At 48.3% G+C, this 26,963-nt stretch overlaps 1 protein-coding gene across 1 annotated transcript; it reads left to right on the top strand.

Annotated features, from left to right (window-relative positions):
* The first annotated feature begins 8,073 nt into the window (after nt 1-8,073).
* On the top strand, nt 8,074-22,186 carry TPI1 (triosephosphate isomerase 1). Its single transcript, XM_040436365.1, has 7 exons — nt 8,074-8,278; nt 16,593-16,716; nt 16,799-16,883; nt 17,408-17,540; nt 18,922-19,007; nt 20,561-20,648; nt 21,896-22,186. Exons 1-7 carry the CDS (start codon nt 8,167-8,169, stop codon nt 22,012-22,014), a joined length of 747 nt encoding a protein of 248 aa, XP_040292299.1. The 5' UTR covers nt 8,074-8,166; the 3' UTR covers nt 22,015-22,186.
* The last annotated feature ends 4,777 nt before the right edge of the window (nt 22,187-26,963 follow it).

Raw genomic sequence — 26,963 nt, 5'->3', positions numbered from 1 at the left:
ACTCAAGCTAATCACATTAGGTTACAAAATCGAATTTACCTCCCCTCCCCCGGAGCTCTTCTTCTGGTCCCAAGTTCCCAAGGAAGCAGAGAGGGCCTCCGCCTTGTTCCAGGCAATTCATTCGCTGATAGCTCGAGGAGTGATCTCCCCGGTCCCTCGGACAGAACAGTTTACAGTGTTTTATTCAAACCTGTTTGTAGTTCCGAAAAAGGAGGGTTCCGTTCGGCCTATCTTGGACCTCAAATTGTTGAACCAGTTCCTCCGAGTTCAGCACTTCCGGATGGCGTCCCTTCACTCCGTCATTGCTTCACTGGTCCAGGGAGAATTCCTTTCCTCCATAGACATTCAGGACGCGAACCTACATGTCCCCATTGACCAGGCGCACCAGCGCTTTCTCCGCTTCGCCTTAGGGCCCCATCACTTCCAGTTTGTCGCCCTCCCCTTTGGGCTGGCAACAGCACCGCAAGTCTTCACGAAGGTCCTCGCTCCCCTACTTGCCCTACTTCGTTCCAGGGGCATCAACTCTGATTCCCTACCTGGACGACATTCTGGTCAAGACGACAACCCTGGCCCAGAACGAGGCCAGCCTTCGTATCACTCTGGATACCCTCACTCAGTTCGGCTGGCTGGTGAATTTCCAGAAGTCCTCCCTGTCCCCGGCCAGACGTCTCACATTCTTAGGGATGACCCTGGACACGGAGGAGGCGTTGGTCCGCCTCCCTGTGGACAAGCAACTGGCACTCCAGTGGCCAGTTTGCCTGCTTCTCTATCGCAGGTACCCATCTATCCGTTGCTGTATGCAAGTTTTAGGGGCTCTGGTCGCTTCCTTCGAAGCGATTCCATTTGCACAATTCCACTCCCGCCCGCTCTAAAGGGCAATCTTGACTCAGTGGGACAAATCTCCACTGTCCCTGGACCGTCACATGAGTCTGCCCACACAAGTGCGTCTAGCTCTCAGGTGATGGCTCCGGATCCCGACCTTGCAGTCGGGGAAGTCTTTTCTCCCGATCTCGTGGACGATCATTACCACCGACGCCAGCCTTCAAGGCTGGGGAGGAGTCTTCCCTCCTAGGACAGTCCAGGGCTTATGGTCTCAATTAGAGTCCAGACTGCCAATCAACATCTTGGAACTCTGGGCCATTAGGCTCTCCCTTTTCCATTGGGCCCCTCTCCTGAAGGGCCGGTCAATCCGACAATGCCACGGCGGTGGCTTATATCAACCACCAGGGGGATACCTGCAGCCCTGCATTGATGAGGGAGTCTGCAAAAATCCTGAGGTGGGCAGAGTTACATGTCCCAGCTCTTTCAGCTGTGTTCATTCCGGGAGTGGAGAACTGGGCGGCAGATTTTCTCAGCCGGACGACTCTGGACCCCGGGGAATGGTCCTTGCACCCGGAGGTGTTCGAACAGATCTGTCTCCGGTGGGGTCGTCCGGAGGTAGTAGACTTGATGGTGTCCAGGTTCAACCACAAACTTCCCACCTTCTTCTCTCGCACAAGAGATCCCAAGGAGTGCGCCGCAGACGCTCTGGTAGCACCGTCAAACGAGTTCTCCCTAGTGTATGTGTTCCCCCCTCTTCCTCTCCTGCCGCGTGTCCTGCGCAGGATCAAGACGGAGGGCGTTCAGGCGATCCTCATCGCACTGGACTGGCCCCGCCGGGCGTGGTACTCCGACGTCGTCCTCCTCCTAGCAGACGCACCATGGCCCCTTCCTCTCAGAGCCGAGGGGTGGCTCATATTGTTCCTCCCTATCGGCCTCCCGTGCCTTCCTGGGATCTGAACCTCGTTCTAAGTTCACTCCAATCGGCTCCGTTTGAACCGCTTCAGACGGTGTCCCTGCGTCTTCTTTCCTGGAAGGTGGCATTCCTGGTGGCTATCACATCCATCAGGCGTGTCTCAGAGTTGGCAGCCCTTTCATGTAGGGAACCCTTTTTAGTCCTTCATCAGGATTAGGCGGTGCTCCGGTCCATACCTTCTTTTCAACCGAAGGTAGTCTCGGCCTTCCACGTTAACGAGGACATTGTCCTCCCTTCCTTTTGCCCAGCTCCCTCGCATCCTAGAGAGCATTCTCTTTACAAACTGGACGTAGTTCGTGCTCTGAGGATCTATCTGGCCGTCTCTAGCTCTTTCCGCCGCACGGATTCGTTATTCGTGCTTCCTGATGGTCCTCGTAAGGGAAGTGCCGCTTCTAAGGTGACGATTGCCAGGTGAATACGTTTGGCAATCATGGTGACATACCGTTCCCGGGGCAGGGCTCCACCCCCTGGAATCACGGCCCACTCAACCAGAGCGGTTGGCGCTTCCTGGGCTCGCTTCCATCGTGCATCAGCCTTCCAGTTGTGTAAGGCGGCAACGTGGTCTTCCTTACACACGTTCACGAAATTCTACCAGGTGCACTCCCTGGCATCGGCAGAGCTGCCCTGGGCTGTAAAGTCCTGCAGGCGGCAGCGTCCTGAACGTCTGCGAGGGCAGTTTTTCCATGGGCGAGTATTGTTTGTTCCCTCCCCGTGGACTGCTTTGGGACGTCCCACGGTCCTGTGTCCCCCAATGATACGAGCGAGAAAAAGGAGATTTTTGTGGACTCACCTGTAAAATCTCTTTCTCGCTGAGTTCATTGGGGGACACAGCGCCCACCTATTGTTTTTTTCCATTGTTACCGCACATGCCGGTGGTTGGTTATATGTTGGGTTTCAGTTTTAGTTCATACCTACCGATGTAGGTAATGTTCTGACTGTGTTATCAGTTCTTTTCTGCTACTCCTACTGCTTGGGCACAAACTCTCCTGACTGGGGAGGGTATAGCTGGCAGGGAAGGAGCTATCACTTTCTAGCCTAGCGTCGCCTCCTAGTGGCAGCAAGCAGCTATACCCACGGTCCTGTGTCCCGCAATGAACTCAGAGAAAAAGAGATTTTACAGGTGAGTTCACAAAAATCTCCTTTTCTCTGTCCACGTTGCTGAAGTCGTCACACTAGCTCAATTCCATCCTTCATCTGCCTCCTGACCTGTGATAGGGAGACGGCTGCAGCAGAAATGTCGCCCCCTGAGCTGCCAGCCTGAAATAAATCAAGCAGAACAAGTCGAGCAATAAATGGGGAGATCGCTGGATCCGTGTGAGGTACGGGGCTGGTTCTAGCTTTAGTTTGTCATGTGCTCTATGCTTTCTTCATTATTTACATCACTCATGGGATAACCCCTTTAACTCCTTCTCTGCACATGGATTCCCATGGTCCTATCTGTAATCCCAATTTCTACTTTTCTATTTTTTTGCCATTAGGAAGGGTTTTGTACTTATGGGATTGTTCTGTTTTTGGGCGAAAAAAAATCGAAATATGGAATATGGATGGAAAATATGTGAATGCATCATGGATATCAAATCCCTTACCCCAAAGTAGGAAAAAAAGGAACAATGCAGCAGCGCTCTGCAAATACAGTACAGTACAGTAATGCCACAATTATAGAAAACATTCTGGTGTAAATGCTTCGCTTATTTTGCAAATTTGAGATTCTTGGCAAATACATTTTGTACAAAATTATTTGAGCCCGTCTACCACACGTCAAGGCGATCTCCATAAGACGGGAACCTAACACTAAATCCTACCTGTTGTGTGCCATAATGGCCACCATAAAATTCAGGGAGTGCAGGTTCCACATGCATGCTGGGTCCACTCTTTTTACCATTTTTGGTGCCACAACGGCCTCCATTAAATCCAGGGATGCAGGTACCAACATGCATGCTGAGCTCACCCTATACCTCTCTTGATGCCAAATGGCTATCATAAATACAATGAGAGCAGGCTACAGCTTTAGGGCTTGTTCACACGACCGTATGGCTTTTTCAGTGTTTTGCGGGCCGTTTTTTTGATTCAGTAGTGTTTCCGGTTCCGTTCCGTTTTTCCGTATGGCATATACAGTATACAGTAATTACATAGAAAAAATTAGGCTGGGCATAAAATTTTTAATAGATGGTTCCGCAAAAACGGAACAGATACTGAAGACATACGGAGTACATTACGTATGTGTTCCGTTTATTTTTCGGACCCATTGACTTGAATGGAGCCACGGAACTGATTTGCGTGCAATAATAGGACATGTTTTATCTTTCAAGCTAACGGAAAAACGGAAATACGGAAACTGAATAACATTTTTTTTTTTTCCGGAACCATTGAAATGAATGGTTCTGTATACGGAACGCGAAAAACGTTTGTGTGAACGAGCCCTTATACTTACTCTAATTAAAATCGGCCTATGGGGCAGACAGGCTGGTCAGGGGTGCAAGACCAACTGGAGTCAGCCGCACCTCCAGCTCCAGGACAACTGCAATGCGCAGGTGCACGCTGCCATGGCTAGAATCATACAGGAAAAAAAGAGACAATGCAGCAGCGCTCTGCAAACACAAATAAAGTACAATAATGCCATAATTATAGAAAACATTCTCCCTTAATTTTCTGGTGGCTTTTATGGCACATAACAGTTAGGATTTAGTGTTCGGTTCCCAGAATGTTTTCTAAAATTATGGCATTATTGTACTTTATTTGTGTTTGCAGGGCGCTGCTGCATTGTCTCTTTTTTCCCTGTATGTTTCTAGCAATGGCAGCGTGCACCTGCGCATAGGGATGTGCTGACTGACCCCCTTTTTTTGCAGTTACCCCAAAGTAAACATCAGCATTGTGTAAAATAAGTGCCTAATGATATCGCAGAGGCGGACCATGAAGCTGTGATCTGGGGGGCCAACACTGAACTGCTTCCCCTGCATATTGATAGTGTTCCTGCAGCCACCACTAGGGGGAGCTCACTGCTCACAGACTTATATTTACTCTCTTTGCATTCTCTACTAGCTGTAGACATTCATATGCATTAGGCTCCCCCTAGTGGCAGCTGCTGGTAGCCAGAATTATATTGGAAAAACAGAGTCCCATATACAGAGAGAGCTTATAAACTGCACCAGCAAAAAAATCTGCGGCTGATGTACATCTGGTGGATCCCTATCTGAGCTTCAATATCGGATCCAATGTTTTCTGTGTACACCCCTGTATGGGAAGTACAGTACATTCACACTGCTCAAATAACTACAACCCCCACTGTGATTATCCAAAACCTTTGAGAAAAAATTTTCGGCCTCAGGATCCATCTCCATTTTTGTCATGGAGCATGGACCAAAATGAGGACATGAGGGAGGACAGTCACATACCATATGGGCTGCTGCACAAGGGCCGCCACCATATAGAAAAAAATGCAGAACCAAAACAGAGGAGCTCTAGGATGATGATGACTTCATGAAGGGGCCCCATTTTCATATTCGCAGGTATCTGAAATCCGGCTGTAGAAAAGGCTCTATATTCTGGACACAGATCTGTGCACTGGCCTGTAATACACATGTGTAAGGCCAGGTTAACACCATGCGGTTAGCTCAGATGGTCAGGCTGTACGATTGCAAAAATGCATCCATGTTAAGCTTGTGTGAAACCGCCTCAAAATCTGTATGCCTTTTTTTTTTCTGTGGATTTGTAATTTTGCCAAGAAATATACACTGAACAAAGATATAAAGGCAACACTTTTGGTTTTGCTCCCATTTTGCATGAGCTGAACTCAAAGATCTGAAACATTTCCTACATACACAAAAGACCCATTACTCTCAAATATTTTCACAAATCTGTCTAAATCTGTGTCAGTGAGCGCTTCTCCTTTGCCGAGATAATCCATCCCACCTCTTAGGTGTGGCATATCAAGGTGCTGATTAGACAGCATGAATATTGCAGTGTTTCCCAACCAGCGTGCCTCCAGCTGTTGCAAAACTACAACTTCCAGCATGCCCGGACAGCCTTTGGCTGTGCAGGCATGCTGGGAGGTGTAGTTTTGCAACAGCTGGAGGCACGCTGGTTGGGAAACACTGGAGTATTGCACAGGTGTGCCTTAGACTTTCCACAATTAAAGGCCACTCTGAAATGTGCTCAGTTTTGCTTACTGGGGGAAGGGGGGGGGGGGGCAGAAATCCAGTCAGTATCTGGTGTGGCCACCATTTGCCTCACACAGTGTAACACATCTCCGTTGCATAGAGTTGATCAGGTTGCTGATTGTGGCCTGTGAATGTTGGTCCACTCCTCTTCTGTGCGAAGTTGCAGGATATTGTCTGGAACTGGAACACGCTGTCGTATACGCCGATCCAGAGCATCCCAAACATTCTCAATGGGTGACATGTCCGGTGAGTATGCTGGCCATGCAAGAACTGGGATGTTTTCAGCTTCCAGGAATTGTGTACAGATCCTTGCAATATGGGGCCGTGCATTATCATGCTGCAACATGAGGTGATGGTCGTGGTGAACGGCACAACAATGGGCCTCAGGACCTCATCACGGTATCTCTGTGCATTCAAGATGCCATCAATAAAATGCATCGGTGTTCGTTGTCCATAACATACGCCTGCCCATACCATAACCCCACCGCCACCATGGGCCACTCTATACACAACGTTGACGTCAGCAAACCGCTCACCCACACGACGCCACACACGCTGTCTGCCCTCTGCCCTGAACAGTGAAAACCGGGACTCATCCGTGAACAGAACGCCTCTCCAACGTGCCAGACGCCATCGAATGTGAGCATTTGCCCACTCAAGTTGGTTACGACGACGAACTGCAGTCAGGTCCAGACCCCGATGAGGACGACGAGCAGATGAGCTTCCCTGAGACGGTTTCTGACAGTTTGTGCAGAAATTCTTTGGATATGCAAACCGATTGCTGCTGCAGCTGTCCGGGTGGCTGGTCTCAGACGATCATGGAGGTGAACATGCTGGATGTGGAGGTCCTGGGCTGGTGTGGTTACACGTGGTCTGCGGTTGTGAGGCTGGTTGGATGTACTGCCAAATTCTCTGAAACGCCTTTGGAGACGGATTATGGTAGAGAAATGAGCATTCATTGCACGGGCAACAGGTCTGGTAGACATTCCTGCAGTCAGCATGCCAATTACACGCTCCCTCAAACGTTGCGACATCTGTGATCAAACTGCACATTTCAGTGTCCTTTTATTGTGGGCAGTCTAAGGCACACCTGTGCAATATTCATGCTGTCTAATCAGCACCTTGATATGCCACACCTGTGAGGCGGAAGGATTATCTCGGCAAAGGAGAAGTGCTCACTAACACAGATTCAGACAGATTTGTGAACAATATTTGAGAGTAATGGGTCTTTTGTGTATGTAGAAAATGTTTCAGATCTAGGGTTGCCACCTTTTCTTCAAGCCAAACCCGAACACGGGTGGAACGCATCGGGACCGGAAGTTGCGTTCCACAGGCCGGAAGTGGGTCCAGCTGTGGAGCGCAAGCTGTAACTGAGGAACGGGCCAAGCAGACAGGATATCAGATAGTAAAAGAAAACATTTATGTTTCAAAAGGCATTTATTGTTTTTTTACACATAAGAAAAAGCAAAACAATATTGGCATAATCTATAAAATAAAAAAGAAAACATTTAAAGGAGGGAGGGAGTGTCTGAAGACAGCGCCGCCCTGCGCTACCATCACAGCTGATCGCCTGCAGTGACAGCTGATCGTCCCAGCTGCTGACACCTCATCGGCCGCCGCCGCCGCTCACCGCCAGCTGTCAGGTGTGCAAGTCTGCAGTTTGAATCCTGTGCCCGGGTCTGAGAAAGGCTTGTACCCAGGCACAGGATTACAAACCTGGACTGTCGGGGTCATTCCCGTACGGGTGGCAACCCTATTCAGATCTTTGAGTTCAGCTCATGCAAAATGGGAGCAAAACCGAAAGTGTTGCGCTTATATTTTGTTCAGTGTACATGGACCGAAAATATGACCCTGCGACTGCAGCCTGACAAGGTGCCAGAACCTTAGAGAAAAGCCATGGCGCCATGTAAATCAGAATGTTACCCCCCTCCCCCACCCATTTATTGCATTGACCTTTCTTTCTATAATAACACAACAAATACAGATTCTCCCTTCTATCCTGGCAGAAAAGAGCTTTGCCCACACTTAACATGGCGCCTGATTACGTACGACATCTGTCAGAGCGTCGGTGGGCGGGGCCATCTGAACCTTTGCCCAGCGAGTGGGCGTGCTCGCCGCAGCTAATATTTAAAGGCGCCGCATTCAGAAGGTGCTCTTGTCAGCACCGCGCCCGGTTCATCCTCAGCACCTCGAGTCCCCGCAGCCGCCGCAGACATGTCTCCGAGGAAGTTTTTCGTGGGGGGGAACTGGAAGATGAACGGTGACAAGAAGAGCCTGGAGGAGCTGATCACCACCTTGAACGGCGGCAAGATCAACGCGGAGACAGGTGGGAAGGGGTTAATACATGGGGTCATCTATAATGTCCACTGTGGGGTCTGATCAGGCGTCACAATCTGTGACCCTTGGGACCTTGTCATGGTGCCCATTGGCCATGCCCATCCTGGGTGCCCACGTTATGTATTTGCCCATAGTCCAGGTGACCGCCGTAAGCGATCTGACCATTGGCGCTGATTGTCGCCTGGATCGGCTGTTATTGAGAACTACTATGAGCACCTATCGAATAATGGGGCAAATATCCCCCAAACATGGTGCCCCCATCACCCTCCATAATAATCAACTGTCCAACCATGGATGTTGGTCCCAGCGGTCAGCTCCCCCCCCCCCCTTCTGGACCTTTTATGGTAGATTCCATCCATATACCATCACTGTATGTGCCCGGGGTAACCCTTTAATGGCCGTGTGTGTGTAAAACATCAGCAGGAGCGGTACATGGGTCACGTTCTGCCTCTTACATGGGTGACGTGGGTTATGGGGGGCTCCAGGTGTTATTTGGGGGGTGCATTAACGGATGGTCGAGTCCTTTCTGTATCTTCCCTGCAACCAGGGGATACTACAACCCCCAGCAGGCGCTGCTGCAGGCTTCTACTGTAGACTATGGTGCTGGGGTGGCAATACGGTTCTTGGACCTGGTGGGTGTGTGCCATGCAGTGGAAGGGTTAATGCATCGCTCTGCACGTAACTTCCTGTTGCTACGGTGAAAACCGCTAATTTTGCCCTTGTGTCCATGCGCACTGCGTGTGCCCCTTTGATGGATTCTCGTGCGGTTGGGGGGGCGGGGGTTCACTGTAGATGGGGGAGGGGTGACCTATAATACAGTAGACATGATGCTGGTTCAGTACCCATCATGCACTTGATGAGGTAGAACTACAAATCCCAGAAGGCCCTGAGGCTGAGCTGCAAAGAGATCGATGCAGGAGCTATAAAAGGGCACAGGCTTGGCATAGGCACTGCCGCCGTGCTGGTCTCTGCCCCTTTGCAGCAGCCGCCTGTCTCTGCTTGCAGGCACGTACTCGCACGTACTCGCTCCCAATGCACTCAGCCATTTAAAGAGACAGTAACCTCAATGTGCGGACAGGCTGCAGTAATGTGGTCGGGCGCGCTCCCCGGCTCTCGTCCTCCCTGAGGCCAAAAGGCACAAGGATGTGCCCGGTCCCCGTCTCCTAAGTGACCTTTAACCCTTTGCACCTGTCACAGCTTAGTAGACGGCCTAAAAACAGCTTTGACCTTTCAGCCCTCTCTGCGCTCAGGCCGATGTGAAGGTCGTGACTTTTAACCTTTTCCTCTGCCCAAAATAAACTGTGGGATGGTCCAAAAATAACCCTCAGCGCTCGGCGTGTGTGACCGAAGCCGTTCTCCCATCCATATGAGACCCCCTTGGTCTCTGTACTAATGGAGTGCGAGGCCAGTTTGCAATTGATTGCTGTCAGTGAATAGAAGAAATATTCCACCACAGGGTAAAAGAGCAGCATCGTTCTAATGTCCGTAAAATCGTAAATCATTTTTGCCGCAGTTAAAGACGGTGGGAAAAAAAATCGGTTTGATTCCCGTGTGGTTTTGTAACGGCCTCTGCATTATTGCCCCTGTGACCGGGCTGGGGGGGGGACGTGATCTGGGTGACGAAACCTGAAATCGTCAGCAAAGCTCATTCATTCCGGTTCTTATTTTAGGACTAGTCCTTAAGGGGTTAAAGGGGTTATTCCATGACTAATGTCAAAAATAATACATCATACAGTACATGACACCCTATTTCTAAGGGTACTTTCACACTAGCGTTGTTGTTTTCCGGACCCGGATCCGGCTACAAATGCTGTCAGTTGTCACACTGATTGGCGGATCCGGCAGGCGGATCCGGCAGGCAGGTCCGACGACGGAACTGCCTGCCGGATCAGACTAACGCTAGTGTGAAAGTACCCTTACAGAGCTAGAACCAGCCCTGCACCTCACATGGATCCAGAGATCTCCTCATTCATTGCTCTGCTAGCTGACAGCTCAGGGGGCGTGTCCATTCTGCTGCAGCTCAGGGGGCGTGTCCATTCTCTCCCTATCACAGCTCAGGAGACAGTTGAAGGACGAAACTGAGCATGTGCGACCATCTCAGTAAGCAGGTCAGAGAAATAAGAAAAAACAAACAGCAGGTGGCGCTGTACAGATACATATTATTGACTAACTCGATTACAAAAGTATTTAGATCCAGGTGCTGGTTTGAAAACTGTAGAATATTTTTCGTCACTTCAGCAAATGACATTTATCATGTAGAGAAAGTTAACACAAGGCTCTTCCTAATGTATTGTGATTCTCCATATTGCCTCCTTTGCTGGGTTGATTCATTTTTCCAGCACGTTATGCACTGCTCATTTCCATGGTTACGACCACCCTGTTATCCATCAGTGGTGGTCGTTGTTGCACATTGTAGGAAAAGCCTCTCTGGTGACCGGGAGCTCACAAAGGCTACTTTCACACTGGCGTTTTGGCTTTCTGTTTGCGAGATCCGTTCACGGGCTCTCACACGCGGTCCAAAACGGATCAGTTTTACCCAATGCATTCTGACTGGATAAGGATCCGCTCGGAATGCATCAGTTCAGTCACCATTTCGCTCTGGAGGCGCTGCCTGCAGCGTTTTTCTGTCCGCCATGTAGTGCGGAGCAAGACGAATCCGTCCTGACGCACAATGTAAGTCAATGGGGACGGATCAGTTTTCTCTGACACAATAAAAAACGGATCCGTCCCCCATTGACTTTCAATGCTGTTCATGACGGATCCGTCATGGCTATAGAAGACCTAATACAACCGGATCCGTCCATGACGGATGCATGCGGTTGTATTATTGTAACGGAAGCGTTTTTGCAGATCCATGACTGATCCGCAAAAAACACTAGTGTGAAAGTATCCTTGCAGTGGGTCTGCAATACACGGACACTGGCCCGTGTGCACTCCCATGGATGCGGACCCATTCACTTGAATTGGTTCACAATCACGGAGATGCAGAACGGAAGCGCACAGATTGGAACCCGCTGTTCCTGTCCGTGCCTCTGCACCTCCAAAAAATAGAACAAGTTAACTTTTTTTTTTTTTTTTTTTTTGGTGCGGGCGGATTAGTTGAATGGCTCTCGCTCCGTCCCGGCCGCTGTACGGATGTTGCCTGTGCACGGTACGGAACCACAAGGGCTGTGTGCAAGAGGCCTTAGGCCTCGTGCACACGGACGTTTTTTTTGGCGATCCACAAAACGGATTTCCGTTGTTCAGTGATCCGTGACTGTTTTTTCTTCCGTCGGTCTTCCTTGATTTTTGGAGGATCCACAAACATGAAGAAAGTCGTTTTGGTGTCCGCCTGGCCGTGCGGAGCCAAACGGATCAGTGAGAGAACCAACCATGGCTGTGGTGCATGGTGTGCTGACCAAAATAGTAATGCGGAAATAGTGTAAAGTCAGCAAAACAATGAATAAAAGCCAAGTGAGGAATCTCAACATCGGCAGCACAAAGCCGTGGGAGGGAGACTATGATCTAAAGCTTACCAAAGGTGGACCAAGTGTGGACAAGGGAACCAGGATGGCGCTACCCCAACGCGCGTTTCGGCGTGCCTTCGTCAGGGCTTCTTTCCTTTTTTCCTTTGTTATTGTACTCGGAGCTTGTACCGAGTTACCTCTTTTTGGATGTCCCAGCACGTTTATACTGTGTAGGCACTGTCCTCCTTGTGTTTCTGGGATATCCGGGGTCTTTTCTCTTTTTTCTGACATCGCAGGTAAGTATAATGCTTCAAAAAATTGCTAATTAACCATGGCAACCAGGACTGCAGTAGCGTCCTGGTTGCCATGGTTACCAATCGGAGCCCCAGCGATTAAACTGGGACTCCGATCGGAACTCTCCGCTGCCACCAATGATGGGGGAAGGTGATTTTAATTAGGGGGGAGGGCAGAGGGGAGGCCGCACTGGCCACCAATGATGGGGGGGGGGGGGGGGGGGGACCTGAGGGGTTAATTGTGTGGATCACAGCCCCCTGTAAGAGATCGGGTGCTGCCAGGGGGCAGTCATGTACACAGTTCGTAGTATATTCTAACTTGAAGCGTCCCCATCACCATGGGAACGCCTCTGTGTTAGAATATACGTGAAAACTCAGATCCGACAGAAGTGAAAACTCTGCTCTGAAAAAGCTTTTATTGCAGACGGATCTTCGGATCGGTCTGTGTGAAAGTAGCCTACGGCCACGGACGCGGATGCCAATCTTGTGTGCATCCGTGTTTTTTTCACGGACCCATTGACTTGAATGGGTCCGTGAACCGTTGTCCATCAAAAAAATAGGACAGGTCATATTTTTTTGACTGACCGGAAACACGGATCACGGCCGCGGATGAACAACGGTGCATTTTCCGAGTTTTCAACGGACCCATTGAAAGTCAATTGGTCCGCAGAAAATCACGGAAAACGGAACAACGGCCACGGATGCACACAACGGTCGTGTGCATGAGGCCTTAGGCTGGTGCTTTTTCTCCATAGTGTGCAAGCACGACCACTGTTGCTGGTTGTAACCATGGAAACAAGCTGTGTATAATGAAGCCAGCAAAGGAGGCAATATGGACAATCACAATACATTAGTAAGTCTCACGCACACGATCCTATGTATTTTGCGCTCTGCAAACTGTACATCTGCAAAATGCGGATACGGTCCATTTTGCATCCACATTTTTGCGGACCTGTTGACTTCATGGGTCCGTGATCCGCATTTTGCAGGCACGTATAGGACACTTCTATCTTTCTACAGAACAGACATGGGAATGCAGAGGGCACCCCGTCATCCTTTGGATTTTCACATCCTGAAGTCCGTTGCGCAAAAAGATAGAACGCGTCCTATACATGAGTGCAAAATGTGATGTCAATGGGTCCGCAAAAAACAATGCGGGCGGCATATGGATGCAGTCGTGTGCGTAAGGTAGGTGGGGAAAGGGGGCCCCTGTGATAAGGTGGCCAATACATGGGGGGCCAGAATTGCCAAGATGTCTGAAAAGCCAGGAATGATGGGTTTTCTCCTATTGTGATAATTGAAGATTCGAAGTTAAAATAGACGGAAGAAACTTTTCTGCTAAAAATGTTGTTATAGCCGCAGAGCAATTCAATAAAATGTATCTGTATAGCGCCACCTGCTGTGTTTTTTTTATTTTATTATTTCTCTGACCTGCTTACTGAGGTGGTCGCACATGCTCAGTTTTATCCTTCAACTGCCTCCTGAGCTGTGATAGGCAGAGCATGGACACGCTCCTGAGCTGTGATAGGCAGAGCATGGACACGCCCCCTGAGCTGTGATAGGCAGAGCATGGACACGCTCCTGAGCTGCAGTAGAAAGGACACTCCCCTTGAGCTGTTGGTTTGATATAAATCTAGCAGAGCAACAAATGTGGAGATCTTTGGACCCATGTGAGGTACAGGGCTGGTTCTAGCTTTGTTAGATGGACATTGTCATCTACTGTAGGATGTGAAAAATGCAAATCGGACATTAGTCATGGGATCACCCCTTTAAAGTAGGTTCACATCTGCGGCGGGTAGATCCAGTACTTGATTCGCACATACCAAATGGGCACATGTTTGCGGAAGCATCCTTGGGCTTGAACAAACTGCCAATTTATTTAGTTTTATGCCTTCTCTTCATTTGTGGGTGGGGCTTCACAAAAGGGGCGTTGCTTCAGGTATAGCATATTTACTATAATTTACCCCAGAAACTGGCATATTGTAGCTCAGATCTCCGCCTGCACCTATACCTGCCGCTTGAAACGATGGCAAGTTTTCTGTATCCTTTTTCCAGTATTTAAGAGCTCTGCTTGGTGTCACTGAATAGAAAGCTTAATCGTTTTTTCCTTCCAGAAGACTACAATGTGTCCTGGCCATGTGGTGGTCACACAGGTGCAGGACTCATTACAGTATCACAACCCTGCAATTACCACATGACCAGGAGGGATTGCATTAAAGTTTCCTGTTCCTGACAGCAAGCAGAGATCTTTAAAACCGTAGGGAATTGATGCAATACACGCAGTATGGTGTACGTCACTTGCATCACTTTTGAATGCCATTTTTTTTCCTTGTGTTTTTGAAAATTTACAGCTCCTCATGTTTTCCACCACTAGGTGGCAGTGTGCAGGCAGCTTCTTTTCATATGAATTGGAGCCATATAAAGCTGTATATAGATTGCCCCCTAGTGGCAGCAGGCCAACACTGTATGTGGGGGAAAACAGGAGTGACGTGTACTAGTAATGGGGCATTGGAGATGATAAAGTATATTAGAAAACTCTCCAACGAGCCTCGTATCATGTAGATGCCCAAAAATGTCATCTCTGTACTGAATGGTGTCCCCCGCTGGTTTATGGGCAGGCGGCAGAAATAATTTGGGTGTCTACTTTTTATAGATTATTCAAGAGGCAGGTGGGATTCCTGATGAATAATCACAATAGAAAATTATATATTTTTCCCTTTTTGAAGTCTCTGCTAAACCTGAAAATTGTGTTGTGGCTGATTAGTCCAGGAAGCTGAGATATGGGGGCTGTATGAGGGTCCTCACACCCAAATCTCAGCTTCCTGGACCCGGAATATGGTCTTTTGGAGGGGAAAGTTTGCAGGCCCCAAGTGGAGAGTTTAAGGGGGTCTTCTTACTTTTAGGCAGAATTAGTAAATCTGACTAGTATGTCTGCTTCCTATGGGTTACCGGTGACCAGTAAAATATGTGAAGGGACTCGTTAAAGGGATTGTCTCATTTGAGACATTGGTGGTATAACGCTAGGATTGTCAGATGGGACCCGCACCTATCTCCAGAACGGGACCCCTGAAGTGAGCGGAGAGCAGCCGCGCATGTGTGGCCACCCTCCATTCATTTCTATGGGAGTGCTGAGGTAACAAGCGCTATCTCTGGCGTTCCCATATAAGTTAATGGAGCGGTGGAGGCGCTTGCGCTGTGCACTCTGTTCACTTAAAGGGACTGCTGAAAATGGCAAAGCGCTATTTTCCCATAGTTCCCATAGAAGTAAATGGAGAGCAGGGCACGCAGTGCATGCGCAGTGTGCTCGCCTTCACTTTCGGGTCCTGTTCTGGAGATGGGTGCAGGTCTCTGAGGTGGAACCTCTACCAGCGATATGCCATCCAAGTCCCAGATGACGCAACCCCTTTAATGCCCCCTTTAGACTGACAGCAGTCACGCCCTGAAGGGACCCTGTTCTGATGAGCCAACTGGCGGTGTAGCAGAGCTGGCACCCGTTACCGCACCGTGTAGGTCAGCCTGGGTAATGTGCACTGGGATAGCTTTACAGTAAACTTTCCAAACTGTAATTCCAGAAGGCGCTTCAGGGACTGTGATCTAGAATATTCCGTCATAAAGGGAATGCGGCATCAGAAAATGGTCTCCTGTTTTTAAAATGTATTTATTTTTTATTGTCCGTGTCACGATCTGTATTAAAAATGAATCCTGAAAACCTGGAGTTTTCACTCTGACCCTAACAATAGGCCGACACCTCCTGCTCTGTAGAGGTTGCTTCTCAGCAGTCCTCTCATTATCACTGGCAGCACCTCTATATATAGATAACGGGCTCCAGAGCTCATCTCCTACCCCTCCCTGCACAGGTGGCAGAGCACAGAAGTCAGTGCGTCCTCTCCAGACTACAGGTTCCTATGGTCCTTGTGGCTGCTGTGAAGAAAGTCTATAAATATTATCAGCAGCCCCCATAATTATATACAGAATAAATCTACAGTCAGAAAATTTGGGGTTTATTCCTACCCCCCCCCCCCCCCCCCCTGCAACATTAGATGTACCTTGGGAAACGCCACCCAGTAAAAAGTTCACTTTAGTTCTGAGAACAATCGGTCTATTCTGAGATCACTGGAGTTGTCAGATTTCTTAGCTTTGATTGCTTTCCTTTTTGATCACTGGAAGTGAGAGAACAAGGTTGTCGGGCCTAATTTTCACCCCTATTTACTTGCTAAAAGATTATTCCTACTAAAAAATTATGAATGAATTTCCAGCAGTCTACAGTAAAAGATCCTGCTGGGTGTTACCAGTTGGGGGCGTGCCCCTGCACAGTCTGACTGATTGGGTAGTGTCACTGGTTCAGGGACCCATCCCCCAAATGGTAACCCTCAGATGTAAATTTACTACAGACTATTAATTAGTTCATAATATTCTAGTAGGAATAATTGAGGAATTGCACAGCATGGTCATAAGAACAGATGCTTCAGAATCATTACATGGAGGATGCAAGTAGTTACTAAAACGGAGAGGAGACGGGGCGCGTGACTAGTAAAGTGAAATGTTTCCTCCTCTTCCTTTTCAGAGGTGGTCTGCGGCGCACCTTCCATTTACCTGGACTTTGCCCGGCAGAAGCTTGACCCAAAATTTGCAGTAGCCGCACAGAACTGTTACAAAGTGTCTAAGGGGGCGTTTACCGGTGAGATCAGGTACGGCGTCCTGCCCCTCGCCTCCGTACGCGGTGTATACGGCGCTATAACCTGTATGTAACCTGACCCCATTATCTTCCAGCCCTGCCATGATCAAAGATGTCGGCGCCACCTGGGTGATTTTGGGACATTCCGAGAGGAGACATGTTTTCGGGGAATCTGATGAGGTGAGATCATCGTCCCCCAAATATTCATGGATTTGGTCATTTTTACCTTTACGACTGTTTGCTGGTGCAGAGGATCTTCGTAGTATTAAAGGGTTAGCAGAACGTACTGCGCCCCTGTGCATGGTAGGTGGCTGGTATTTAAAGTGAATTTGGCTGAGCTGCAATACCAGACACAACCTACAGTTGAGAGTGGTGCTGTCGCAAGCTGATTTTATTATTTTTTATTTTTAACCAGAACTGCACCGCACCTGTCGCTGGTTGTGTGAGGTATTGCAGCTGTATGGAGCCATTTAATGGAGCGGCAGTGCCAGCCATAACCTGTGAATCTGGTTTTGAAAGCAGACTCCATGCTCTTCTAATCCTCCGCAGCCTGATCATAACTGGGCTCCAGCCATTCACTTCCAGCAAGCAGGGATCTTGAGTTGAAGCACAAAGTTGCATATGAGTTTTAGGTTTCCCCCCCCCCCCCCCCCCCCCAAAACTACTTTGCAGCTTGAGTATTTCCTACATTCTCTGCTCTACAGCTGATTGGCCAGAAGGTGGCGCATGCTCTGTCTGAGAACGTCGAGGTGATCGCCTGTATCGGAGAGAAGCTGGATCAGCGCGAGGCTGGAATCACAGAGAAAGTTGTGTTTGAGCAGACGAAGTTCATTGCAGGTGTGTGTTCCTACCTGTTCACACCCAGTGGGGTTATCATGCCTAGCCGTGTAATGTTTAACCCGGGGGCGTTGCCTGAGCGTCAAAAGATCAGAAACCAGCCCGAAGGCTGTATGTAAGAACACTACTACTTCCACATAATGACCTGTCCATAATACCGCCATGTAGTGCTATATACACTGTTTATAAAGCACCTATGTAGAACTGACAGGTTAATACAGTACAATTATATTCTGACATCTTCTGTGATGTCTTTTCCATTTGGCCCAGGTCACCATGATGTCTTCTCCTTTGCAATCAAGTTCAGTCAGTTTTGTCTGATTGCGTTCAGTTTTTTCCGCGCGGGCGCAATACGTTTTGATGCATTTTTCATGTGCGTGATAAAAAAAATTAAGGTTTACAAACAATAACATCTCTTAGCAACATCAGTGAAAAACGCATCGCACCCGCACTTGTTTCCGGATGCAATGCGTTTTTTCACTGAAGCTCCATTCATTTCTATGGGGCCAGGGCTGCGTGAAAAGCAGACTATAGAACATGCTGCGTTTTTAACGCAACGCAGAACTGATGCGTGAAAAAAAACTCATGTACACAGCCCCATAGAAATGAATGGGTCAGGATTCAGTGCGGGTGCTATGCGTTAACGTCACACACTGCACCCGTGTGGGAAAACTCGCTCGTGTGAAAGGGGCCTTACTGTTGCAATAATGGTAGCACCCCGATGGGGCCCTGAAAACCAAGAGTGGTAAACGGAGGACCCTGTAGTGACAGCGCCTTCCTTTGTGTCCTGCACAGTATCGGTGCTCCACACACATTCATAGTGCCCAGTTTGAGTCGCACACTCGCATCAGTGCCCCCCACACATTGTTGGTGCCCATTAAAATAACTAATACTTCCCTATCCCTGTTCCCGCAAGGCCCAGCCTGGGGCCTCTGTTGTCCTGTGCAGTCAGTGGCTCAGCCAAGGTGTGCACGATGACATCACAGCACCCACTGGTCTTCAGGCATCTTGTCTGCTACGCCACCAATGTCACCCCTCTGTGCCCTGTGCTGCACACTTGCCTCCTGCATCGTTATTCTTACCGCCCCTGGATGAACCCATCCTACATGGTCAGTGGTTTCTGCTGAGGGCCACTGGGATCCATCGTATCTGACGCCACAACACGGATGTGAACAGAACCGGAGTTGGACATGGCCGCCCTGTTACTTCCTTATCTCCATTATCTTTATGGAGGACGTATTATTATTCTTCAGGACTCTCCTGTCCTCGTTCATTCCTGCTGCTCCCCCTACCATAAATCAGCAGAGACTCTTATTGGATCCATGGGCTCTAGCCATCCAGTCGTGTCGTCCTGATCAGTGTGAACCCTTCTCCCTTGCAGATAACGTGAAGGATTGGAGTAAGGTTGTCTTGGCGTATGAACCAGTCTGGGCCATTGGTACTGGAAAGACTGCAACCCCCCAACAAGTGAGTACTGTACCCCGAGTGCACGGTTCCTTGATTACAAGTCCCCATCCATAGGAATAAGATGGCTGTTGACGTTGTGAATACTGAAGGATCTTGGTGGCTATAGAGCTCCATGCAGTACTTGGGGTCACTTATAGACACAGGTTTGCCCACCTGCACTTCAAAGGCCCTTAGCTCTGGGTTTCTGCTTTGGAGGGTGTTCCTTCTGAAGGTGATGGGTATCCATGACAGGGTTTTTCCTTGATGTTTTTGTGCCTAGTTTGTTAGTTATCCCTTATCTACACGATGGTGGGATTACTAGCTTATCACTGGTGGTCCAACCACTGGGACTCCCACCGACCCCCGAGATCAAAGGTCCTGTTCTGATGAAGTGGCAGGTCGTGCATGTGCACTGGCGCTCCATTCATAATTGAGTACAGCGCTCCTATAGAGAATGAATGGGGGTCCCAGCGGTCGGACCCCCAGCAATCAGTCAGTTATCCTGTGGATAGGGGCTAACTTATAAACTTGACACAAGCCCATTAACTATCGCTGGCTTTGGATCAAGACAAATCCTATAGATTAACAAGTCCAATGCAATATTATTTTTTTGGAGTCAAAAACGACCCAAAAAGTCAGAACCTGGGCCACGTGGGTTAGTTTTGTCCAGTCTGACATTAGATTTGGCTATTAAGCTGCTTGCTCACCGTCCTACCACAGGACCTCCACCCAGACGGGCTGTCCACTGAAGTATAAGGGCTCATGCACACAAACGTATTTTCTTTCCATGTCTGCTTTTTTTTTTTTTTTTTTTTTTTTCAGACTAGGATAGTGCAGTTCTATTGGGGGCCAGCTGTTCCATTCCGCAAAATACGGAATGCACACGGACGTCATACGTATTTTTTTGCGGACTACAAAATACATACGGTCATGTGCATGACCCCTAACTCTTAGGCCTCATGCACATGACCGTATGTATTTTGCGGTCCGCAAAAAACTGATCCATAGAAAATACAGAAGACATCAGTGTGCATTCCATATCCCTTTATAGAACAGTCCTATCCTTGTCCATAATGCAGACAATAATAGGACATGTTCTATTTTTTTGGCGGAACGGAAATACGGAAACGGAATGCACACGAAGTACTTTTTTTTTTTTTTTTTTCTCTGACCCGTTGAAGTGAATGCTTCTGCGTACGGAATGTACACGGAAAGAAAATACATTTGTGTGCATGAGCACTTATAAGACAGACAAGCAAGTGCAGGTCCCACCTATAGGCCCGTTTTATAGGACCTGCTAAGAGAACGAACACTAAAATCTGATGTTCTCCATGTGCAATGTCAGCTGTATCTATAGGGGGAGCAGACACCCAGACCTCTGCCACATAGGACAGCATTGGCATAAATGGCACATGGTGCTACGTAATATGCCTCTGGGCAATGTTCTTTATATAGTGTCTGGTGGCACTGCGCCATCTTCTGGCTCACATTAGAGCCCTCAGACGCAATTGCACTTCCTTACGTTATGTGAACACGTTGTGTATATTGACCCTTCTTCATGTCTTGCTCTCCAGGCCCAGGAGGTGCACCTAAAGCTCCGTGACTGGCTGAAGTCTAATGTCTCTGAACAAGTTGCCCAGTCAGTCCGCATCATCTACGGAGGTAAAGTATCACCAGTAAAAACGTTCTTCTGCTGGTATGAAGTCCCTAGGCAAATCAGTCCTGGGTTTTTGGAGTGCTGCGAAACTGTTAGGCTGAGTTCACATGGGCGAGTATTCCGCGCGGGTTGAACGCATTGCACCTGCACTGAATCTGGACCCATTCATTTCTATGGGGCTGTGCACATGAGCTGTGATTTTCACGCAACGCAGGCCCCATAGAAGTGAATGGGGTTGCGTGAAAATTGCAAGCAAGTGCGGATGCGGTGCACTTTTCACGCACAGTTGCTAGGAGATGATCGGGATGGAGACCCGATCATCATTATTTTCCCTTATAACATGGTTATAAGGGAAAATAATAGCATTCTGAATACATAGTAAAATAGCGCTGGAGGGGTTAAAAAATAATTTAACTCTCCTTAATCCACTTGCTCGCGCAGCCGGCATCTCCTGTCTTCATTTTAGCTGTGTGCACGAAAAGGACCTGTGGTGACGTCACTCCAGTCATCACATGATCCATCACCATGGTAAAAGATCATATGACAGACCATGTGATGACCGGAGTGACGTCACCACAGGTCCTTTTCCTGCACACAGCTAAGATGAAGTCAGAAGAAATGCCAGGCTGCGCGAGCAAGTGGATTAAGGTGAGTTAATTTTCTTTTTTTAACCCCTCCAGCGCGATTTTACGATGCATTCTGTATTCAGAATGCTATTTTCCCTTAACCATGTTATAAGGGGAAATAATACAATCTACACAACACCGAACCCAAGCCCGAACTTCTGTGAAGTTTGGGTACCAAACATGCGCGATTTTTCTCACGCGAGTGAAAAACACATTACGATGTTTTGCACTCGCACTGAAAAATCGCACATGTTCCCGCAACGCCCGTGTGAACTCAGCCTTAGAGATGTGTCTGTCAGCATGTTTTGACTGTTTCCATTAGATCCAAGCAGAATTGTGAATGCAGCTCTGCAGTATTTTATATATTATATCACAATTTAGAGTATCTGTAGATGGGCAGAAGATTATGGTTGGCACAATGCTTGTATGACTTATTAGTATTATGCGGAGTGCCATCCTGTGTAAGTATTCGGTAGTTACCTGGCCATACCCTAAAGCATAAACCCAGGTGACTGCCACAGGCGAGATCGTTCGCTCACACACAATTATTTGCACGACCTTTATCACTTCTTCCTCAACTAAATTTTGTTATGAATTGTTAAACTTATTGCACCCTCTGTTTTTAGGCTCAGTCACTGGAGGAACCTGCAAGGAGCTGGCGTCCCAGCCTGATATTGATGGCTTCCTGGTGGGAGGCGCTTCACTGAAGCCAGAATTCATTGAGATCATCAACGCCAAGCATTAATCTGTCCTGTTCTCCTACTGTTCCCGTCTCCTTAACGGTTTAGCAGTGTTGTGACTCTTGCGTCCCTCATTTACATGTCCGGTAGGCCCTTGGTGTGAGCCGCCTCGTCCTAGGTGACTCTGTGTACAGGAGCAGTGTGGTTCATCTGTAATAAAGAGAAAAGTCTCAGTCATATTGTTTCTCTTCCTGGATTATGTGAAAAATGACAAAACTTAATTGGTAGAAACCATTACATGATGGTCCAGGAGATGGGTCACCTGGTGGACCACATTCTTCAGGCTAATCTATCCTGATGTAAACCAATATGTGGGCTGGCCTATCCTATAGAATAGCGGTGGGGAACCTCCAGCCCGAGAGCCGCATACGGCCCCCCAGGATCAATTCATGTGGCCCCCTGCCAGAACATATAGTGAAAATGCTAATGAACGCATTATGGAAGCGGTCATTAGCATGCGGGCGTGAGAACAGCGCTAAACTGGCTGTCCTCACCCATTCACTTCGATGTGTCTGCAAATCCAGAGATGCGGAACGGAAGCGCTACAGAGTGCTTCCATGGGGTTTCGTCCCATACTTCCGTTCCACAAAAAGATAGACCGTGTCATATCTTTTTGTGGAACGGCAGGATTGCTGACCCATTAGAGTGAAAGTGAATGGGTCTGCGATCGTCTGCCCTACGGACAGTGTTCGTACATTGTGGCCCACACTATTGCGGGCCACGGGGCGCACACGTTCGTGTGCAGGAGGCCTAAGTCAGTTATATATTTGACCAAATATAGCCGTCAGATTTTTAAGTTGAGAATTTTGTATGGCCCCCGAATGATGTTGCAACTATCCAGATGGCCCTCTGCAGCAAAAAGGTTCCCCACCGCTGCTATAGAATATACATATAAGGCAGGAACTGCTCGAGCTCTGCTATGCCAAGTGTTGGTTTCCATCATATTATGGGAAAACTCCTTATCTCGGCAAGTGATGGTCTGTTGTTTAATGCCATCACTTTATGATTGGCGGGGGTCTGATCTACCAATCCTGAGAATAAAGGGCCGCAGTGATTATTTTGCATGGCATCCTGCCTGTGCAGGAGATCGACAGCACGGCTCCAGTAAAGTGAATGGTGGGCAGGAGCAGCAGTGCTGTGGCCCCCTTGATTCTCGCAATTGGTGAGGGTGGTGTAGAGTTGCTGGTGTGGCAACCATTGATCAGGTATTGATGCCCTGAATAGATTATTATATTGTACTCCTGGAAAACCCCATTAAAATGGTATGAATCTTTTTAACTAGGCCCAGATGTGGCAGAGAGAAGGAAAATGTAATTTGAAGAGAGAAATTTGTGATGGGTCAAAATTTTTATTGCATTAAGTAAATATTCCCCCCCCCCCTAAATTGGAGAAGAGGATAGAGGAGGGCAGAGGCCAGCGGCGCTCTGCCCTGATACCAGCACTTCAGCTGGGGTGCATGGTGCCAACTCCTGCTGGGTAGTAAATGAACAGTTAGGGCAGAGGCGCGCTCTGATGCCAGCTCTTCTGCTGGAGAGGGGTTTAAAGCCTTACCCACTACCCCCAGTATTGGGCTGGGAGAGAGCTGTGGAGGGGGCTATCACTTACCCCCTCCTCTGGTTACCCCATATGCCGCTGGGTAGTGAGACCGACTGTTTCCACTACCAGTGATTCTGGTTGTTACAGAGATGAGGGACCGACAATCTCCTCTCCCTGTACTCCCAGTGGCAGTTGGGGATCTGGGCCGCCTGCCCAGCCACCCTGTTGGGCCGGTGGAGTGACTACTGTCCCATCTCCACCTGCCGACTGGGGTTCCTCCCAGTACCAGTCTATGAAGTCCCCTACCTCCACAGTTGGTGAGGAAGTAGGGGATACCTCAGCTGTCAGGGGTAGGGCTGCAGGTCTGGGCCTGGTATCCAACTGTCTTCTATCTTGCGCTGGGCTTGAATGGAGTGAAACAACTGTTGATAATCTTGCTCCAGCTCCCACTCCCTTTGGACCAGAATGGTCAGATCTGCCCTCACCCCACTAGTTGTAGGCCAATTGTGCAAGTTCCCACCTGTAGTCAGTAACGTCCCAAAATCTAGACTCTTCTGTGCTCCCAAAGTCAATGTCTTCAAAAGACTCCCACAATAAACCAGGGCCATCATATTCCTCACCCTTGGGCTTGGCGTACTCCTCCATCCATGGAGACTGTCGTACTGTGTCCCACCATAGTGCTTGGTAAGCGTCACCCAGCCAGGTTTCCTGCCATACCAGTGTCTCAAGCTCTGACACCCACTCCGTCAAGGGTTGCTCTCCCAGTAGAGGTAGTCGCAGCGCCAATCGCATTCGTAATCTCTGCTCGTCACTGGGAAGAGTCTCACCCCTCCGACGCTCCAGGGCCTGGTGCCATACACCTTTCCGCTCGGCATCCCTGTAATCCGGGTGCTCTTCCTCATGGAATGCTGTGCAGGAACCAACGGCATCCATATTGCTGTAGCCAGGGGCGCTGTATGGATACTAGCGTTGCCCTCAATATACTCCACGAACCGTGTCTCCGAGCTGCTTCGCCTCACACTAGGACGCCATCTCACTGCTGCCATTAGTGTAACGGATCTCCTAGCACCTCGACCGGGTACCTCCATCGATAGATGCTCCTAGTGCTTCCTGAGGACTCCAAGCACTCCACTTGACACCGTAAGCGCTGCAGACCCCACGAACCGCCGAAGCTTGGTTGAGGTCTCACCGTCTCCTACCCACCCTGGACCTATGACAAGGCTCCAGTGGGTGAACCTCTCCTTAATCCAGAGAGCAGGAACAGCTCTTACAAGAGCTAGTAGTTATGCCAGGGGAGTATAGCAAATCTTCAGCGTATAGCAATCCCCCAGGGTGGATCAGTTACCCAAACACCAGCCTCAACTTGGTAAAGAAGTCTTTATTGAGGGCTACCCGCCCGTATTTATGCAGGACTGTGACACAGGACAGATATGCAGCAATTCAGGATACACAGACACAATACATCCCCACAATGCATCATGGTTTCCTCCTCTCTGCCCTGGAGACACTTGAGGAGTAATTCAATTATCTCTCAGGACAAAGGGAAACAGCCAATACACATGCGGGGACAACAGGACAGAAATCACCATTTAAACATACAATGTCACAACATGTAAAATGTAGAGCAGATAACCAGTGGCACTACACCAAACCTAAAATTGTCAGGATGCGACTGCCGAGGAGTGGTGCCTCACGGAGGTGCTCAGCTTGTAGCTGCAGTGAGCATATGTGATAAAAAGAAAACAAAACGAGCGGCACTCACCGTTGATAGGCAGGTTACTTTATTCCATGGCAGGAGGGGGGTGCAAGGGTTGCAGATACAGCAGCAAATAAGCGACAGCCGTTTCGCGCGTGTATGCGCTTCTTCTGGCTTTCCAGAAGAAGCGCATACACGCGCGAAACGGCTGTTGCTTATTTGCTGCTGTATCTGCAACCCTTGCACCCCCCTCCTGCCATGGAATAAAGTAACCTGCCTATCAACGGTGAGTGCCGCTCGTTTTGTTTTCTTTTTCTTTTTATCATACAATGTCACAACCCTTACAGTAAACAGACATTTAACATACACTAAAATTCCAAAGACAGATTGTTCCGTCACACACCTCAAATCCCCATGGATAGCTCTGATCTGGGTGAACAACATATCCAAAAATCACCCAGATCCGAGCAGGGGTTCCCGAATTCCATGGAAGTCACATTTGGCCGACCGCAAGCATGGCTTTCCTGCCCAAAACAGTTCCACGGATTTAAGCTGTGCGGCCGGTCTGTCTTCTCCTTTAAAGTTAGTATGGGCCATAATCCTGAGGCAAGAGGCTGGCAAACAGGCCCCTCCAAAACCCAGTGGCGAGGTTGGTTTCGCCACACTTTACTTATCTACATGGATGAATAACTACCGTCTGACATAACATTTAACTCTTCTCAGATATCAAATTACCAGAAACTTATTTCAGTGTTTCTGTATCTTCTACAGCAGAGGTTCACAACCTGCGGCCCTCGATACCATTCTGTGCGGCCACAACCATCTGATAACAGATATGTAATTCTATGTCTTGTGGCTGCTCACATGTATTTTTTATGTATTCTCCCATTAGATGGGAGTACTAGAAGTGTAACTAGACATTTATGATATCTACTGTATGTTCAATATGCCAAAAATATAGTATTTCAGTTGGTAGTACCTCTTTAAGTTTTATTTTTGGCTGACAATGTGGCCCCCAACCAGAAAAGGTTATGCACCCCTGTTCTACAGGATACATTCTAAATGACACATACATGGTATTATATATAAATAAATCGATACATTGTTACACATAAATAACACATTATATGAATTATTGGTTAAAATATGTTGTAAATCTAAATATATCATACAGAAATATATATAATATAATTATGAATATATGAATTGGACCTCACATAGCAGGTGTGCCTTAAGGATATAAATTCTTATCTTGTCATGGCTTATCCATGAAACAACATTGTTCCCTTCAGACAGACATGTCTGAAAAAGCTAGTATACTCCCCATAGATAAACCAGTATCTTTAGCAATAACTTTTAAAATACAATGTCCGTTCATATTCACGATTATTCTTATATAAACTGAACTTGCCATGAACTCATCTTGGCCTCTTCAGCCACATAACAGAACTTTGGTTCAAGCTGATTTTATTCTTAAAGGCAATGAGCATTCATTTTGGCTATACTACCACAAGATAATATTGCATACTTATGAAAATGCACAACCAAAGGACCAGTCTTCCAAACTGTCCGCTATGGTAGACGATGTCATCACAGCGGTTATAGAAACCTTACAGGTTGAGGACCCTGCGCCTTCATCTGCCAGCTCTGGGTTTTCCTTCAGGCAATCCCGTCACTCACTAAAGGTGTTCCCCAACCATCCTGTCACAGGCTTCGCACGCC

Source organism: Bufo bufo, chromosome 6 (assembly GCF_905171765.1).
Source record: "Bufo bufo chromosome 6, aBufBuf1.1, whole genome shotgun sequence".
In the NCBI taxonomy this organism is placed as follows: domain Eukaryota; kingdom Metazoa; phylum Chordata; class Amphibia; order Anura; family Bufonidae; genus Bufo; species Bufo bufo.
The sequence above is the reverse complement of the archived record's forward strand: the minus strand, read 5'-3'. Positions and strand labels throughout refer to the sequence as shown.